This window comes from Corythoichthys intestinalis, chromosome 12, assembly GCF_030265065.1.
Source record: "Corythoichthys intestinalis isolate RoL2023-P3 chromosome 12, ASM3026506v1, whole genome shotgun sequence".
NCBI classification, from domain to species: Eukaryota; Metazoa; Chordata; class Actinopteri; order Syngnathiformes; family Syngnathidae; genus Corythoichthys; species Corythoichthys intestinalis.
Genome location: NC_080406.1, coordinates 941456 through 961959, shown reverse-complemented (window position 1 = coordinate 961959; position 20504 = coordinate 941456). Strand labels below are relative to the sequence as shown.

The 20504-nt window shown below is 39.3% G+C and overlaps 1 protein-coding gene across 4 annotated transcripts in view; it reads right to left on the bottom strand.

The window, feature by feature from the left end:
* The window catches only part of dcaf6 (ddb1 and cul4 associated factor 6), a 35758-nt gene that overhangs the window by 3498 nt on the left and 11756 nt on the right, over window positions 1-20504 (bottom strand). For 2 of the 4 annotated variants that reach the window (XM_057851838.1, XM_057851840.1), the window contains 12 exons: window positions 18580-18673; window positions 14831-14950; window positions 14554-14757; window positions 12985-13143; window positions 12007-12066; window positions 11763-11937; window positions 7808-7905; window positions 7503-7734; window positions 7398-7427; window positions 2652-2790; window positions 1110-1266; window positions 952-1040 (listed from right to left, as the gene is read on the bottom strand). In XM_057851838.1, the coding sequence (XP_057707821.1) occupies window positions 952-1040; window positions 1110-1266; window positions 2652-2790; window positions 7398-7427; window positions 7503-7734; window positions 7808-7905; window positions 11763-11937; window positions 12007-12066; window positions 12985-13143; window positions 14554-14757; window positions 14831-14950; window positions 18580-18673 (1557 nt within the window). The remainder of the gene's footprint in view (window positions 1-951; window positions 1041-1109; window positions 1267-2651; window positions 2791-7397; window positions 7428-7502; window positions 7735-7807; window positions 7906-11762; window positions 11938-12006; window positions 12067-12984; window positions 13144-14553; window positions 14758-14830; window positions 14951-18579; window positions 18674-20504) is intronic. The other 2 variants (XM_057851841.1, XM_057851842.1) reach the window with 2 other exon arrangements.

Sequence of the window (20504 nt, the reverse complement as noted above, 5' to 3'; positions counted from 1 at the left end):
TGTAGAGGGCAACCTGTAATAGCACACTGTGGCCTTTGGGACAATACCGTATAGGCCCGAATATAAGACGGTGTTTTTTGCATTGAAATAAGACTGAAAAAAGGAGGTCGTCTTATATTCGCGGTCTAGACATTATACCCATTCACGATGCTAGATGGCGCCAGATATTATTGAAGCGATGTTCTGTAACGACAGATCTCAGCAACTCTCCCCATTCACGACGCTAGATGGCGCCAGATATCATTGAAGCAACGTTCTGTCATGACAGATCTCCGCTACTCTTTTTAGTTTAACCAGTTAGCATTATTTTATTGCAATTTTTTTTCCTTATTCAGATTTGTTTCAAGACTACAGTTACAGTTAGACTTCACTTTGATGGTTAATGCAGTTATTGCAATTTTCTTGTTTTATCACAATAGACTGGTTTATTTACATTTCAAAAACCAGAAGCCGTTCATTTACGAATGTGATTGCTCTTTAGTTTACATATTTAAATGTTCAGATATTAAGATTTGAATGAGGCAAAATAACATGCTTTTTCTCTCAAATATATTGTTATAATCATTTATTTCGGATGTAGTGTAATTATTTTCTGTATGAAAATTAATTTGGTGTTCAAAAAGTCTTTTTTCAAACTTGAGTCTTGAAAAAGAGGGGTCGTCTCATAATCGGGGCCAATACGGTATTTTGCAACCCATATTTGTCATTAAAATGTAGTAATAGTCCTTGCAATAATTAAAGAATTGTAAGACATTAAAACAATGAATTATAAATACAGATATTTAAATGTGTCCCTGTATGTACTTTCAAGATTCTATTTTTGTTTTATAAATTTGGGGCCGGTTCAAATAAATTTGGACGTTAATGGCAGTCAACAATTGAGTCGATTTTACGAAATAACAATAAGGTTATTAGAACCAGAACAAGAATGGAACTTGGAAGTTGTCCCACCTCATCCGCGAGAAGCCTGTTGAAAGAAGGCGACGTCTCCAGCGGCGACCAGATCTTGATGTCGTAATCGATGCCGGACGAGGCCAGAACTGGACGGGGAAGGAGTTAAAGGGTCAGTCCCGAGTCGGGCGGAGAGGCGACGGCGGGCGGGGACCGACTGGGGTCGTAGGGGTGCGGCTGCAGGCAGTTGACCACGTGGTTGTCGGCCTCCAGCAGCATGAGGTGCTCGGCCGTGTGCCGGTCCCAGATGAAAATGTGGCCGCAGTCCGAACCGCTCAAGACAAATCGGTCGCCCCAAAAGCACGACTCCTTGATCTGACGGTAAAAGCGAGGAGAGACGTCCAATCGTCAGTTTATCACTAGCAGACGTCCAATCCATTTGAAGAGGGAGGTGAACGACCGCTTCAAATGCATTGGACATCTAGAGCCGTCAATGGCAGCCAATGAGTAAATTGCAGAAACTAGTCATTTTAACATCAATGCATTCATTTTTGATGGGAAAGTCACCCTTACCAACATGGCCACCCTGCGGACAATGAGAGCTCTTTTCCTAAATTTATTACTAGTAGACATCCAGTGTTGTTTTAGTCAACAATGACGATAACGAACAATTTTTTTATGACGATGATGAGCTAAAAACGTGGCTCGGGAGACTACAACATAACTAGACAAATGCTAGTGTTTGTCCAACAAGCTAAAGATGCGAAATTGTTTCTTTCATATCGTACGTGGAGTACGCCAGCTTGCATCATAGCAGGGTTTGGGTCCTTGTCACTCATGTGAGATGTGCTGCTCCGCTCCCTCACTCTCCTCACCGGAGTTTAAGATGTGTCCGAAGCTAGGCTGCGCTGCATCTTGCTTGTTTGGAAACACGGTAAGTTTTGTTTTCTTATCTTGGCAAGAGAGAATATGCAATGCTGCTTTAGCCTTGAAAGGTCAGTGCTGGGTGATCATCAGACGCTAAATGGAACTCCTAGCGTTAGCTTCAGAATGGTGAGCGTACTCTGATAACACTGGCCAGTCTAAAGGAGAGCCACTTGGCTTTACTGGTCAGTTAGTCTAGAGGAGAGCCAGTTGGCGAAATGGCAATTAGCTATTAGCCCACTTTAGCTGTTTTGTTTGGTAAATGAGCAGTTACTGGGAAGTACTGATTGCTCGCAACATCTGGCTAGACTCCAAAAATAGCAAATAAATAAATAAATAAAAACCCAGACATCCCAGTGTGTTCGAACATTTTTTTTCTTTTTTTACATACAGTTCGTGGCTTCCAGGTGGGTTTAATTGAAAATGATGTACTGATTTTCCTCCTGAATGTTAACCCTATTATCATCATCACCAAGTTGTTCAATGGAAATTGTTGGAAACCTTTTACAGACGAAAACATTTTAAGTAGACAAAATTTATAGGAGATTTTGTTGACAAAAATTAAACAAAGACATTTTGAAATGACTTAGTATTTTCGACCAAAAGACGAAAACAAAAATGAAAAGAACTGCCAAAAGCAACACTGTAGACGTTCAATCCATTTGAAGCGGCAGGCTGGCAGCGAATGAACGTCCCTCCCACTTCAGATGGATTGGGTGTCTAGCGCCATCAGTGGCAGACAATGAGTTAAGAGGTTGGGGAAAAAAAAATATTTCGACCGTTTTGGGAAGGACTGGCATCTCTAAAAACGAGATCATGCGTGCTTACGTACGTACCATGGTGCGGGAGTTGCGGTGTCCCTTGTAGACCATTTTCACGGCAGGTCGGCGGATGTTCTGAGTCTCGCTCTCCTCCATCTCCCGTCGTTCTTTCCTCCTGCGAAACAGCTCTTGGATGCGAGCCGCCGCCGAGCGTCTGAAACGCCACAACGCCGGATGACGAGTGGTAGTGGAAGCAACTTTTACGTTTGTAAGAACATTTAAATTATTAAGATTAAAAAAAATCCCCATTTCTTAAAAAAAAAACAAAAAAAAAAATTCATAAAGAGATTAATACATTTTTAAAAACGGTTTCAAACACCTTTCAAAAATAATGGTTCAGCATCACTTGTCACGGGCTACACAAAAACAAGGCAGTGGGCCGAATGTAGCCCCAGTGTTTGACACTACTAATCTACACGCACGCACACACACACACACACACACAAAAAGCCTACGTATTGGTATGATAATGACATTTTCAATTTTTGAACAATGTTCTGTGCCTATTTTGATATTTTAACCCTTGAGAGTCAAAGGACGCGCCGGCGCGTCCTCAGCGCACGTCGTCTTTGAAGCGCCCTCACGTTTTAGATACGTCACCCACATGCCGTTGGTTGGTCTCGTTTTAAAGTGCGGAAGTTGCGGTTTACTCTCGTTATTATTTGAAGTCAATCGACCAATTAAAACGTGAGATAATGTCATTTAAGTTTTATAATTTATTGTCCTCTCAAAAAAACATTAAAACGCTGCATGGATCATTTGTTTGTGTCTATATTTCCATCATTTCTTGTCCATTTCCAAAACGGAAGCTCCATGAAAAAACCACAAATCAAACGAACCCTTTCGAAGTCACAGTGGACGCACTAAATGCGTTTTTTAAATAAATATAACTGCCATGCGAGGTTCCACCGAACGAGAGGGAGGAGTGTTCTGAAGCAGCGAGGTGGCGAGCCGACGGCCGTTTGGATCGAGCAGCGACTTTGTGTGACTTTGAGAATGAACGGAAAACTAAATTTAGCGCAAGCAATTGTGCTATTTGATCAACTTGAGGAAGAGGATGGTCCAAATTCGTCATCATCGTCTTCTTCGGAAGAGTCCTCGAGTGAAGATAGTGACGTATTTGAACACGTGGGTGACGCCATCGACGAGCAGAGGTAAGCAAACTCACTTTTTTTTTTTTTAGGCTGGAAAAAGTTTCTTTTGAAAGTTTCTTTTGATATTGCAAGACAAAGTTAATTTTGATGCAATATAAGTGTGTGTTTGTGTATATAATAATAAAATGTGCATATCAGATCAAAGTCGTACGTGAACTGTGTGTATCCAAGGCAGGAATTTATAATTGTGGTGATCTTCTTTCTATATGAAGATTAGGGATGTACCACATATTCAGCTATGGTATTCTTTCTATTGTCATACATATAGATTTCCAATATTATTTATTGCTGTATATATTTTTATTTTATACTTTATTATTTTCATAAATACTGACTTTTTTTCATGTACATTTATAGTGACAATGAAAGTAAAGTGAAATGAAAATGGAAGGGTGGAAAGAGGACCGACACCCCATGGAAGTGTGGGCTGTGTGATGTCGCCCTGTTTCGAATTCCAGGACGAAACTGCTTTTCGGAGTGGCATGCCTGAAAAAAATTTAACTTGTTTATTGTAAATATTTTTGAAAATACTTTTTTTCCCCCCAGTGTTATATATATATATATATATATATATATATATATACATTTTTTCCCACAATCAGTCTTCTCAATTTGTGTATATAAATGTGTGTTCAAGAAGCTTGATTGTGTGTACATAGTTTTCATCGGGTGATGGGCCGCAATACCTAAACTCATAAAGAGATGGCCTCTAAACACTTTTTGTGTTAGATGGTATATATTTTTTCACTGTTCGGTCTGCTGTATATAACCTGTTTTGACTAGAGCATGTAGAAAGGCAAAAAACGCCTATGCTATACCTGTTGTTTATGTTGATTTGTCAAATATAAGACTATTTATTCTAAATTTTTTTTGGTTGAATGTTCATCCTAACATGTTGAATAAATATTACAAAGTTTCAAAACGGTTCGTTACGCATGTTTGGTTGTCAATTGGACATCAAAATTTAAAATTTTGACAAAACGATTGTGGAATTTTTGGTCTTTTTGGGCCCAAAATGATGATTTATAATTGGTCAGTGACGGAAACAACAGTTTGGACATGAAGTTCAAGGTGTCACAAAAAAAGGGACCAAACCAGGCCATCGTAAACAATTCTTTCTTTGAAATATAAAGGCAACTTCAAAGGCATGCAAAATCAGACAAAATAGGCCCAGACCTTAAAGGGTTAAACATCTTGTATGCTTGACATGCATTGATAGAGGCCTTTTTAGCAATATGAGTGGTTCTTAACCTGGGTTGGATTGTTTGGTTTATGGGATTTGGCGACGGTTAAGACCAGAGGTGGGTAGTACCGCATTACATTGACTTGATTAACTTTGAGAAAAATGTACTTCTATGAGTCGCTTTACTGAGCCATACTTTTTACTTTGACTCAAGTAGACTTGCGAAGAAGAAACACTACTCTTACAACTACACAAGTCATTACATTATTCGTCTTAATTCAAGTTATTAGAGTTGACTTTTTTGCCAGCGACACAAACAGTAGCGCTACCAGTTTCACCAATTAGACGTCACGACAATAATCACATGACACCATGATACCAATCGGACTCAAGCTTGCCATTCTATGATCACGCCTGCCGGTTCAATTACGTGGCGTCTTTAAAGCACCGTATAAAATGAAGCATTTGACAGAGTGCTGCCCTGCACATGACTTGAAAGCATCTCTCAGTTTTAGTTGGCACCGATTGACCACGAAAAAACCGTAGCTATGATCCTTTTAATTTCATAATAGGAACTATTCACTATTCAAACTAGGAACTATTTTCTCCACTAGGAACACTCATGCTCTTAGGACAAATGATGCTTCTGTTGTGTTGATTTTTTTTTTCTCTCGCCAGAATTTTTTTTGTATTTCTCTCGCTTGATGTGTTTATGTAATAGTTTATAGTACAGTATAATAATAACAGTTCATATCCATAACTTTGTGCTGAGAAAAAATACCAGTGCTTAAAAACAATCTAACATTGTAAGCACTTACACTGTTACTCATGACTTAAGTATTCTTTCACCAAATACTTTTCTTTGTACTTTGTACTTGTAATTGAGTAAAAATTTTTGAAGACTAATTTTACTTCAGTATTATAATTCTGAAGTGAAGGGAATAGTATCTTTTCTCAGATTTACTGTTTAACTGTATTACTCTAACACACCCAATATAAAATAAATAGCACTGATACCATAGTTTAAGGAAAACAAGCAGAATATAGGGCATAAGAGATTCATGACACCTTCTTATCATGGAAGCCCAACGTGTGCGTCAAGCAACTGACTGAGCAAGATTGACGCTGACTACCAGGTGATAGGCAAGACATTTACAAGCCCACGTCTCCGCATCACTTCTTCCGGACAGTCCAGAACAAATGGTGGGACGTCCTGTCCCAACATAAGGAACATCAGAGAACGCCAGATATCCAACTGCTAACATGACTGATAAGACTCCAAGAGCCCCTTTGACGCTGAGGCGGGCAAAATCTCCCACTGCGGTCACCCCAGTACCGGTGACTCGGCAACTGTGACGCACGAACTAAACAGCCCAAACTGCAATAGATTATCCTAAACACATTCTTCTTCCTGCCCACGGCCTGCCCTGCGAGAGCCTTCAAAAGACTGAATGTTTAACGAAGCATGGTCATTTTTTTCTCGGGAACTTTTTGTTGATTTGTGATATGGTGAACCTGAATCCTCGCCTGGGTCCCTCTGTGCTGTATGATTGCTGTCGACTCAGAATAAATTGTCAATTTGTGCTTCGAAGCCTTTTTCCGGCTTTCAAAATGGAGTCAGTACAAGGGGTTAAGACTAAGGTGAACGAGTTTGGCCTTTTGGCTGGGTTGTCGGGGTCTCGCCGGCCCAGATCGCTAGAGCTGCGCTAGCGCGAGTCCGGCAGTTCAGCTGGTTTGATTCCGGCAATCTGGCTAAAAGGTCAGATTCCTCCAATTGTGACGCTACTCTTGAAAACACTAAAAAATCGGATTCGTGCATGAAGACCTGTTGTATGAACCTAACCTTACTTGAGAACTCAAGTTTCTGGCTACTCCACCCACCTCTGATTAAGACACCGCCAAGTGTTGTTTCAGGTTTTGGACTGGTATGCCCCCAATTTCTATTTCTTTCAGTGGCTTTCTAATGGGAGGAGAAACCGGTTTGCCTAGTGGATGGTCGACTCGCAAGTGGTATGAGGAATTATAACAGACCTACGGGCGGCGTGGACATAAATAACATTTGCGCCATGAAAATAGAATGTAATGCAAGAATGAATGCAAAAAAAGGAACAGTATGAAATGAAATCAGCAGCAATTTGAACAGGAATTAGCTATATCGGTTTCGAATTTGACCCAAAAAATGTCTTTTTGATTCAATTTCAAAGGGTTCCACGAATTATAGGTACTTTTTGCACGGGTAAGAACCAACCACTGCGCTATATTGATGATGGCACTTTGACATTGCCAATACATTTTTTTATTCTTGTCCATTCCTGAATGCAAACTTCGCGTGCACACACGTCAGTGCGGTGAGTCTCCTCATTCCACATGCACAAACGTTAGTCGGACGTGTTTACGAGTTGTCCTTTTGGCACGCGCCGTTACCTGATCATTCTATCTCCTACGGCAGACCCTCTGTAATTTAATCCAAATTATCAATCGTCGTGTTCCGTCATCTCGTTTGAACCCCTCGATGCCCGTTGACGCTACCTTTGGCCTTGCCCTCTGAAGCGGGCGGACGGGATGAGGTCGTCGTCGCTGTCGTCCGAGTCGCGGGTCGCCCGGGCGGGACGACTCTGGCCCGCCGCGACCGCCGTCGACGACGACGACCCTTCGCCGGCGGGCTCCCGTCTCCGAGAGTCTCCCGGAGCTTCATCCGGAAGGTTCCTTTCCGCGGAGCCTTCCGCCGGTCCGTCCGAGGGCTCGCCGGAGTCGCGCGCAGCTGGTGGGAGGGGACATTCAATGTTTCATTCCTCGCCGTCGATGGCGATAAACTTCCTGAAGAAACCACTCACATTGTTCCGGTGCAGAGTTCTCGGCGGAAGCGCTTTGTCGGCCGTGCGTCGCGTCAGACGCTTTGGGATCGCCGCCGGTGCCGGATGTGCCGCCGCTCCTGAAGACGCAGGAAATTTTTCTTAACCGTGCTTGCTGACTTGCTTTAATGTTGTTCAATCTTTTGCTTTACGAAAAACATGGCAAGGACCAGGACCGCCAAAATGAAATGTCATTAAAAATGTCAGCTTTTGACGGTAAATACCAATGAGCTCATCAGGAGTAGACATCCCATCTATATGATGGCAGCAAACTGCCAGCCCTCTCGCTTCAAATGGATTGGACGTCAACGAGTTAAGCAGTGTCTGACCAAACCATAATAGCAACTACCGTATTTTCTAGACTATAAATGAAATAGTTTGGCTGGGCCTGCGACTTCAATCAGATTTTTAGGCTATGCTTATCTCCAAAACTGTTAGATATGTTAGATGAACTGATGCCTATTAAGCCTGTTCCCCATTTGACCATTATTACTTTTAATGCATAATGTATGTTCTCAGTTTCTGAAAATTTTGAAATAATTGCTCCCCAAAAACGTATTCTCCAGGGTAAGTGTTTTTTTTCATTGTTTATTCCTAGATTGGTGCTTATCGGAGAGACAGCGAGAACCAAAAGCGGTATTTCCCATGTGGCAAAATGGATTTTGTCATGTGGAAAATTTTTTTTTTGCCATATGGCATTTTTTGGGGAGAGACAGCAAGAACCAAAAAGCGGTATTTGCCGTGTGGCAAACATAATTTTCCCATGTGACTAGAGCTGTCCCGACTAGTCGACATAGTCGACGTCATCGATGACGTAAATCCGTCGACGAGCACAACATCCCGTCGACGGTTAATGAAGGGTTAAAAAAAATACATGCGTGGAAAGTTCAGAATGTCGGATGCTCTGTATGCAAGCGGGGAAAGCGGCACAAACCCAAAAAAAGCGCACCAGAGTGTCCAAAACATTGACTTATTTCAAACAAACAACGGAGGGTACACTCTTCTGTCCTGTTTGATAAATGCCAAGCTTGGCTGCACGTCAGCCGTGAATAAACACCTCAAGCGCCGTCACCGTTTGTAATTTTTTTCTTTTTATTTTTTTTTATTTTTTTGTACACCAGAGGGTGCTGTCGCCTTACTGAATAATAACGTTTCATTGACAATGGGCCCATAGTGCTATTAGTATTGTCCTTAATGCTAACTGAAAGGTTTATTTCATGTTATGGTTTATTTTATGGTATAGAAAATTATATAAGGTTAAAAGGTCATAAATATATATAGTATATACAGTGATTGCACTCAAGGGAGAGATTGTCAATGATAAGGTAATAAGGTAAAGGCAATTCATATAGGCAATTCATTGATATATATATAAATAAGGTTTAAAAGGAAAAAGGTGAAAAGTTTTTGTTAATTTCTAATTGTGTTGTTTTATTTGTGTGCACCATAGCTCTTACAGTGTGATTACATCAAGGATGGAATAAAAGTTGTAAACCATCAGTTTAAGAGACCACCTTTTCAATCAGGGATGCTACACTAGTAAATTCTATCAGCATTTGAACTAATTGTTTATTTGTGATTTATTATTATTTATGTGTTTATTTGTACTTTAATAAATAATTTGAGTGTTCCAATATGTTTTTTGTGAATTGATAAGCGTCAACAAAAATTTCATTGCTAAATTAGTAAACAAAAACAAATTTATTTTTTTTTTTTTTAATTATTAGATTAGTCGACTAATCGTAAAAATAGTCGGCTGACTAATCGGGAGAAAATTAGTCGTTTGGGACAGCCCTACATGTGACATTTTTTTTTTCCCATTTGGCAAAATGGATTTTGCCATGTGGCATCTTTTGGAGGGGTATATGGCATTTTTTGGGGTATATGGCAGTTTTGCAGGCCATGCACGTCCAAATTTTCCATTCATGGTCAAAAATCACAGCCACACATTTTTTTGCCATTCAAAATGAATGGAAAATTTGGACGTACATAGCCTGACTTGGGTGCGGTTGAAACGTGTGCCTGTGATTTTTGATCATGAATGGAAAATTTGGACATGCATGGCCTGCAAAAATGCCATATAGCCCCCCAAAAAATTGCAACATGGCAAAATCCATTTTGCCACATCGCAAAAAAAAAAAATGCCACAAGTAGAGGAGTTCCAAAAAAATCAATTATTACATGCATCACGATTTGACACGTGACGATTCGATTACCATTCATAAAGGTTCAAAAACAATTATTTTCCCTCATAATCTTATGGCAGCCGCTCGTAGCAGACCCAAATTTAAGACACGTCTGCCGCCCGGGCACCGTTAACGGGCGCACGCACGTCACAATGGCTGCTGCTGGTTACTGAGAGAGAGAGATTTACTCCTTTTTAAAAGACTGGAAAATAAATTTATGTATGAGACAGGAAGGAAACAGGAGCGCGACCCTGCGCAAGTTATTTTTTAGAGCAAGAGGGGAAAAGAGAGTTCGTTGCTGCAGCAGTAGTTTTAAGGCATTTCAATCAAAAAATGTCCTAAGTGTGTTGCTGTAAGAGGTGAGTACATGAACCCTTCCTGTCCTGTTTAGCCTTTATTGTTGTTGTTTTTGAGATGTTAATAGTTAGCGCTGAGCTAGTTAGCTAATTCGCTAACGTGTATTTCATATGCAGAACGTGTAAAACCCAGATTAAGTACAGTGGTAACACTACAAACATGTGAAATAGTACAGAAATCTGTGAAAACAAAGTATATTGGTTAAAAGAAGTCTTATTTCTAAAGACACTTTGTTTCCAGAAAATGTGTAAATTTTATTGTATTGTTGAGAGAAATAAGTACTCCCTTTAAAAAGGTTAATGATTTTGCACTTTCTTGTTAAAAAATATATATAAATAAAAAAGCAGCTTAAGGGCAGCTTTTTGTCGTATGGGCATGTTTCCATCGTTCCTGTTGAACTCATTAGGATATTTTAAATAAATAATGGAGATGAATTTGTTTGGCTGCTGTAGTAATTAGTAATAGGGCTGCAGCTATCGAATATTTTAGTAGTCGATTAATCGATGGAATAGTTAGTTCGATTAATCGAGTAATCGGATAAGGAACATGAACATTTAAAATACCTGAGCTGAGCCTCAAACGATATCAAAATGAGGATGTATGTACAACAAAAGAACAACTGGCTAACTTACATAGAAAAAAGTCCACTAGCTTAAATGCTAGTTTTTTTGTTTTTTTTTTAACAATGCTCTTAACAAATGGTTCGGACACATATTCCCACAAAAACCGGCTAAATATACCTATAAACTAAATTAAGAATATATTAAAAAACATGAGCTCAAACAAAAACTTAGCTTATATTGGTCTTAACAGGGAGCAGTTGGATTCAGCCATGTGAAAAGAGGCAGACCAGAGGGCAGTGTATCCACCCTCATCAATAAAACTAAATGCAAACACTTTCAAAACAAACCATTACAACGCCACTTTAATTAAACGAATACTCGAAGCAACAAAATTTGAATATTTTTTTCTAATCGAAAACTCGAGTTAATCGATTAATCGTTGCAGCACTAATTAGTAATGTACGATGCATCGATAATTGCGACAAACGCGATCGTCGTTGATACCGTGATCATCGTTCAGTAATCGAATCGTAGCGCCCTGAATCGTAATCGAATCGAATCGTGGGGTGCCTAAGATGGCACACCCCTAGCCACATATGGCAAAAAAAAAAACACTTTTTGTTCTCGGCCCTGCTGGCTTATAGTCCAAAAAATACAGTATTTATTTATATATTTCAAATTTCGTTTATGAGTTTCAATAGTCATCTATTCAAATTATTATATTCACATTTATTTTTCTTGAATTATTATTTCACACTGCACAAGTGCCAAAATGCATTAAATACAAAATAAATGTAAATAACTCAAAACTATATCAAGAAATATTTTTACCACTCGTCGGTGAAGTCCAACTTGATGGTGCTGGTGGTGGTTCCCTCCGAGCTGTAGTGCAGGCTGAGCACCGGCTCGGCCGCGCCAGATCGCCCGGCGCCGGAAGCCGAGGCGGTGGGAGGTCCGCGGCCGGCCGCCGGCGGAGCGTCGTCGGGCCGCGAAACCCGTGCGCCTCCTTCCAAAAGAAAGAGCCTTTGTAGACGTTTGAAACGGCAACAGAGAGGTGTCGCCAGAGGACGCTTACCGCTTTGCTCGTCCAGCGTCATGGATCCCAGCTGCTTGTTGACCACCGACGAAGGGGAATCTGCCGCAATAAGAGGGTCGTAAATCCCGAGGGCAAAGACGCTCGAGACGCACGGCAAATCGAACCGCGATTTGGCCCACTTGACGAGTTAGTTGTTGCACCACAACACAAAAAGCAAGGCAAATTTGAATTCTATCTATGGCTAAATTTTGATAGTCGATCAATCGTTCAGAGACTTTGTGTTCCAAATGCACTTTTGTAAAATATTCCCAAATTTTTTTTTTTTTTTTACATACAATTAAAAAAATATATATATTTTAAACTCTAAAAAAAGGGAAAAACATGAAAAGGACTCATTCATTAATTATTTTTTGTATTTTTTTTTACGTTAGCCTAACAAATTAAAAAAGGGAAAACACTGTCTTTTATTATTATTTAATAAATTCTTTTTGAATATTGATTAAAAAAAAAAAAAAAACATTTTTATGGATTTAAATTTTTTTAATGAAAATACTAAAACTCATTCATTTTTAAAAAATATTATTTGTTATGTTTTTGAATTATTTATATCTATATTTTCCATTATCACATTTAAAAAAAAATACATTGGAAAACACTGAATTGGATTCTTAAATGATGTTAAAAAAAAAAAATTTTAAAAAGGGGGTGGGGACTATAAATATTCTGATTTCATTGATGGAATATTTATCAAAGATAAATCAACTATCAAAATAATTCATGTGGCAGCCCGCCTGATTATTGACACACTGCAAAAAAAAAAAAAAAAAAAAAAAAAAAAATTTTTAATAATTCAGACTCAGCCAGAGGCTAGTGACATTACTGGAACTTTACGGCCGCCATTGACGGCGACGGGGCGAAGGAACGGACGGGACGTCCGTCGCCGTCATTGCCGGCCCGTGAGTTGATAAGCAGATGGTAGTATTTGCAGGGGATTAGTCGTCGGAGGGTGGGGGTAACCTGCGTGGCCCGGCGTCTCCCGTCTGTCCGGGGGCGCGGAGGCGACGGCGGAGGAGGACGGGGCCGCTCGACGCCCCTGTCCCGGAGGGTCGGCCAGGCGGAGTAACCTCTGCAAACGCCTACACACTAAACTTATGGGCAGCCGATGGGGGCCGTACTCTGACCCGGCCAAGGGAAGGGAGAGAGCGCTAAAGTTAGCCGCCAGCGCTAAAAAAAAGTAGGGCTGCCAAAAACCACTATTTTCACATCATTGCACCAGGAGTCCACTCTTATATAAAAATCAACTGATTTAAACATTAGCCAGAACAATTACTGGATGCACTGAGATAAAATTGGGAGGGGCACAAAATATTAAATGTGATGGTTCAAATATTATTCCCACTTCCATCATTGTTTGCATACTATCCTCATTAAAATAAAAAAAAACTATAAATGTTTGGGTGGTTTTAGTTAAAGCAGGCACAGTTTTTTCATCTGTGTGATTTTGATCAGATCACATTTGATGGTGATTTTACGCAGAAATGTGAGGAATTCCAAAAGGTTCAGATACTTTTTCATACCACTGTACTATTAACTCACTGGCTCCCACTGACAATGATTTTTTTTTTTTTTTTTTTTTTTTTTTAAATCAAATCAATCACTGATAATATTTTTTAATTAAATTAATGAATTTAAATTAGGGCTGGCAAACAATTAAAATTTATAATCGAGTTATTACAGCTTAAAAATGAATTAATCGTAATTAATCGCAATTCAAACCATCTATAAAATATGCCGTATTTTTCTGTAAATTATTGTTGGAATGGAAAGATAAGACACAAGACAGATTTATACATTCAACATACGGTACATAAATCTTAATGTTTTCATTTTATTAAAGTTTGTAAAATTTTCAAACAAAAAATAAACTAGTAGCTCGCCATTGTTGATGTCAATAATTACACAATGCTCATGGGTGCCTAAACCCATAAAATCAGTCGCACCCAAGCAGAGGGAGCCAACCACCAAAAAACAAGTAACAAGTGGACATTACACTGTACTGTCATTTTAGTCTGTTTGAGCGGGGCATGTGCGTTAATTGCGTCAAATATTTTAACGTGATTAATTAAAAAAATTAATTACCACCCGTTAACGCGATAATTTTGACAACCCTAATTTAAATTTTTAAAAAAACAAAAAAACATTGCCCATGTTTTTTTTTCTTTTTTTTTTTTTTAATTCCTTCATTTACTTTTAACTCAATGGCTACCCTTGATGGTAATGGAATTAAAAAATAAACCCGAAATAAAATTCTTTCAATTAAATTTGTTATGGATTTTTAAAATGAATTTAACTCTGAAAAGCAGGAAAGAAAAATCAACGAATATTATCTTCATTTATACATTTTCAAAATTTAATAAGTAAAAAAAAATGTACATAAAACTTTGACATCTAGCACGAGCAATGGTTTAAGAGGCCTTCAAAAAAACCCTTGCTGAATGGTGGCAGCCCTACGAAGAGGACACATCTTTTCCCCTTTGTTTGATGGAAAATGCATCATGGTTGATTTTAGCCCAAAGTGACACTTACCCGAGAGCGCGCTTTCTGTGCCGGCCCTCCCCGCCGCAGGGGTCTGCCTTCGCGAACCGGAGGAGGACGCCGCAGCGGGGCTCTCCGCGGACGTGGACGGAGCGGCGGCGGGCGAGGACTCCGACGAGGGGTCGGGCGTCGCCGCGGTAGCGCTCGGCGCTTCCGGGGCGGCGCCGGAGGGAGGATCGGGTCGGACGGCGGTTCCTTGGTAAGATGGGGAAGAATATAATGCACGCTAGCACTTCCGGCCCAAACGTCTAATGGCACCCAGACAAACCTCTGGGTCTGGTCTGAGGACGAGTCCCTCGACTGCTCTGAGCTTCACTGGCTTCCTCGAACCAGCGTGACAACATGTCAGACATCCTCTGCATCAGGGACACGTTGGGACTTTGCTCCCCTGAAAGAGCAAAACAAAGCTTTAGATATCAAATATTCTTTTTAGCTTCTTTTGTCCACACAATATTTTTGCTTCTTTATATGAGGAAAAATAAAAGGATTTTTTTTTTTATTATTTCATTTTCATTTTTAAAATAAAACAATTGTTTTATGCTGAATTTTTATATCTAAAATTAAAATAAAAACAGAAAACAGTATTGTTAATTTTAAAATCACCAAAAACATTTTAAGGTAGTATTTTCGAATATCTAAAATAAAAAAATAAAAATATCAATATTATTATATATACCGTATTTTCCACACTATAAGGTGCATAGGAGGAAACGTCAATTTCAATTAAGTTTGCAAGTTTTTCCTTGCCGACATGGAGGGTGTATGGATGGGGGATACCCAAGACTTGAACTTTATTTATTCATCATTGTTGCTTCATTTGCTGTTTCTGATTGTGTATGATATTGCCTCTGCAAAGCCCTTTGAGACAACGTTGTTGTGATCCAGGGCTATACAAATAAAATTGAATTGAATTCAATTAATGGCCAATTTTAAATACAGAGCGCACCGCGTTATAAGGCACAGTCCGAGTAGCAGTTGGGGTTGCGTTATGCATCCACTAGATGGAGCTGCGCTAAAGAAAATGTCATGTCATGATTAACCAAGATTAATCTACTATGAAGCGCAGTATACTTTTGAGAAAATTGGAGGCCTTTAGGTGCGCCTTATAGTGTGGAAAATACAGTATCAAATATATACATTATATATATATATATATATATATTTTAGGGCTGTCAAACGATTAAAATTTTTAATCGAGTTAATTACAGCTTAAAAATTAATTAATCGTAATTAATCGCAATTCAAACCATCATAAAATATGCCATATTTTTCTGTAAATTATTGTTGGAATGGAAAGATAAGACAAGATGGATATATACATTCAACATACGGTACATAAGGACTGTATTTGTTTATTAGAACAATAAATCAACAAGATGGCATTAACATTATTAACATTCTCTTAAAGCGATCCAAGGATACAAATACTTGTAGTTCTTAAAAGATAAATGTTAGTACAAGTTATAGAAATTTTATATTAAAACGCCTCTTAATGTTTTCGTTTTAATAAAAATTGTAACATTTTCAATCAAAAAATGAACTAGTAGCCCTATTCTGTCCTCAATGTGTGTGAGTACACAAATTGACAGATAGCGAACATAAGTTCCAAAAAGAAATCCGACGGTGTGGCAAAGTTGCATGGGCTTTACTGAAGTCATCTCTTTTTGACAGGAGCACGTTTCTTGTATTTTTGTAAAACTGAAAATAACAAGGCAATGTGTCAATAACTTGCATAAATCACAAAATAACATAAAATGTACACAGACGTGTCCATTTGAGCAGTAGCACTAGCCAATTAGCTCACAAGCATCTAACAATGTAACTGCATTTCACCATATATGTGAACAAATTCAAATACACATCATCAATAACTATCTAATGCTCATGAATATAAACAAAGGAGGAATATAACTCACAAGCGATGTATGTATTAGACACAAACAGTGTGATGGGGCTATGAGAACTGCCACTGAATACTGGATGCGGACGTTAGCTGGTCTGAATAGCATTGTCTATTAGTGTGAGTTCGGGTCGACATATAATCACGTCAGAAAAGCACGCCGAAACCCAAATAATCAGCTGCACTGAATCGCCAGCAGAGGGCGACATTACGCCACATAACATATGCAAGTCACACCCAAGCGCCAGCAGAGGGCGGAAAAACTCCATAAAACACAATTAACAAGTTGGCCTTTCACTGTACTGACATTTAAATCTGTCTGAGCGGCCTTAGTGCGTTAATTGCGTCAAATATTTTAACGTGATTAATTAAAAAAATTAATTAACACCCGTTAACGCGATAATTTTGACAGCTCTAAATATTATTATTATTTTTAATTATTATTATTATTATTATTACACTGTTGGCCCAAAATATTGGCACCCTTGCATTTCTGCCAAAAAATGCTGAATTTCTCCCAGAAAAGGATTGCAATTACAAATGCTTTGGTAGTAATAGCTTCATTTATTTTGCTTGCAATGAAAAAAGCACTAAAAAAAGAATAGGAAAAATTTTAAATCATGATCATTTTACACAAAACTCCAAAAATGGGCCGGGCAAAAGTATTGGCACTCTCAGCCTAATACTTGGTAGCACAACCTTTAGACAAAATAACTGCCAACAACCATCAATGAATTTCTTCCAATGCTCTACTGAAATTTTAGACCATTCTTCTTTGGCCGACTGCTCCAAGTCTCTGAGATTTGAAGGCTGCCATTTTCAGATCTCTCCACAGGTGTTCTACAAGATTCAGGTCTGGCCACTTTAGAAGTCTCCAATGCTTTCTCTCAAACCATTTTCGAGTGCTTTTTGAAATGTGTTTTGGTCATTGTCCTGCTGGAAGACCCCTGACCCAGCTTTCTCACACTGAGCCCTGGAAAATGTGTTGGTCGTCTTCAGACTTCATAATGCCGTGCAGACGGTCAAGCAGTCCAGTGCCAGAGGCATCAAAGCAACCCCAAAATATCAGGGAACCTCCGCTGTGTTTGACTGTGGGGACCGTGTTCTTTTCTTTGAAGGCCTGTTTTTTTCCTGTAAACTCTATGTTGATGCCTTTTCCCAAAAAGCTCTACTTTTGTCTCTTCTGACCAGAGAACATTCTTCCAAAATGTTTTTCGGCTTTCTCCGGTACGTTTTGGCAAACTACAGCCTGGCTTTTTTTTTTGTCTCTGGGTCAGAAGTGGGGTCTTCCTGGGTATCCTACCAAAGAGTCCCTTTTTAGTCAGACACTGACTGATAGTATGGGTCGACACTGTTGTACCCTCAGAATGCGGGACAGCTTGAAATTGTTTGGATGCTCTTCGAGGTTCTTCATCCACCATCCGCACCATCTTTCGTCAAAATCACTTGTCAATTTTTCTTTTCCGTCCACATCTAAGGGAGGTTAGCCACAGTGCCGTGGGCTTTAATTATCGATGACACTGCGCACGGTAGACACAGGAACATTCAGGTCTTTGGAGATGGACTTGTAGCCTTGAGATTGCCCGCACTTCCTCACAATTTTTGCTTCTCAAGTCCTCAGTTCTTTGTTCTTCCTTCTTTTTTCCATGCTCAATTTGGTACACACAAGGACACAGGACTGAGGTTAAGTCAACTTTAATCCATATTAACTGGCTGCAAATGTGATTTAGTTATTGCCACCACCTGTTATGTGCCACAGGTAAGGAACAGGTGCTGTTAATGACACAAATTAGAGAAGCGTCACTTGATTTTTCAAAGGGTGCCAATACTTTTGTCCGGCCCATTTTTGGAGCTTTGTGCAAAATGATACTCATTTTTTTCCATTGTCTTTTGTCTTTTTTCATTGCAAGCAAAAAAAAAAAAAAAAAAAAAAAGAAGCATTTGTAATAGCAATCATTATTTTCTTGGAGAAATTGAGCATTATCTGAAAGAATTGCATGGGTGCCGGCACTGTACAGTATATGAGCCGATTGGTGGAATGGAAATAAGAATGACAATAATGATTAATGCACTCTGAAACAAACGCTTGACATGACATCATCCCTTTGTCCGCTCACCATCTCTCTCCCTCTCGCTCTCCGGACGAGCTCGGGGCCCGGTGTCCGACCAGTCGCCTCGCAAGCGGAGGCGCTTGACTGGCGGCTGTCTCAGCTGTGCGGGAAACACAACACAGATTAGCGATTTGTCCGTGGCGGCGTGCTCCAAAATAGCGTCCACTTGAACTATTCGAGGGGAGCGGGAACACAACCGGCTGCCTCTATTTGGAAAGGAATGCCGGGTCGCGCGCGGTGACGACGTTCCCTTTCGCGTCTGTCGAGGGAAAAACGCCAGGCTTATTTCCACGACGGGTTATCTCAAAGCACTCGCGTTTGGAAAAGTCAACACTTTTCCATTAGAGGCCTATCTACACATATATCATATCCAGGGGTGTGTATTGCATCATATCTGGCGATTCAATTCCCCGATGCTACACTTGAAGACGATTATTGCAATATTCGTGTGTAACTTTAGAAAAAAACATATCAAAATGGACATAAGTAGATTTATATCAATTTATTCCTGAAACTTCATCCAGCACTCAAGTAAAAATACTTTGGTTTTATGTTTGAACGACATATGGCTTTGAAGATAACATTTTCTCTTTTTAACTGCAAACCTGCCTAAATGCAGGATCCTTAATACTAGGTTTTTGCAGTCAAAACCAAAATGAGACCAAATTTCAGACTTATAAAAGGACTAATCTAGGGCTGCAGCTATCGAGTATTTTAGTTGTCGATTAATCGATGGACTAGTTCATTCGAATAATCGAGTAATTGGATAAGGAACATGAACATTAAAAATACCTGAGCTGAGCCTCAAACGGTATTTTTTTTTAAATGAGGATCTATGTACAACAAAAGAACAATTGGCTAACCTACACTGAAAAGTCCCCTAGCTTAAATGCTAAAGTTTTTTTTTTTTTTTTTTTTTTTTTTAAACGATGCTCTTAACAAATGGTTCAGACACATATTCCTACAAAAAAACAGCTAAATATACCTATAAACCAAAATAAGAATGTATTAAAAAACATTAGCTCAAACAAAAACTTAGCTGACATTGGTCTTAACAGGGAGCATTTGGATTCAGTCATACGAAAAGAGGCAGACCAGAGGGCAGTGTATCCACCCTCATCAATAAAACTAAATGCAAACACTTTCAAAACAAACCATTACAACGCCACTTTAATTAAACGAATACTCAAAGCAACAAAATTGAATTCGAACATTTTTTTCTAATCGAATACTCGACTTAATCGATTAATCGCTGCAGCACTAGACTAATCCGAGCAACCGCAAGAGGGCGACGCACACAAATCTCTACTCGGATGAGTCTAATGTTGTTATTACTTCAGCAGATTGCAAGGCAATGCTGCTGCTGCACGCTGCCAACTACTGGACGGGAGTAGAAGCGCAGACACTGAATTATTCATTTCCATCAAAAACGCATGTAATGATCGATTTTGAATCGAAATGAGAATTGTGTGATGTAATCTCGCGATTTGTCGCAGAATCCAATTTTTTTTTAAACACCCCTAATCATATCATATATATAGCATATCAACAGTTCACTACAACGAAGCCACTACGCTCGCACGCCTCTAGCCGACTAGTTTATGCACCACACAATTGAACTCGTTGGCTGCCAGTGACAGCGATGGATGACAAATCCATCCAGAAATTCCTTGAGCAATACATTGAACAGTCCTTGCAATTAATCACAGTGCTAGCGGTGTTGTACTGACATTCATTTTTTCCATTTTCTTGGGAGTCATAGGTCACTATTGACAGCAACAGACGTCAAATCCATTGGGGTTTTATATATATATGTTATAGTTATACAGTGGTATGAAAACGTTTCTGAACCTTTTGGAATTTCTCACATTTCTGCATAAAATCGCCATCAAATGCGATCTGATCTGTCCAAATAACACCTATGAAAATAC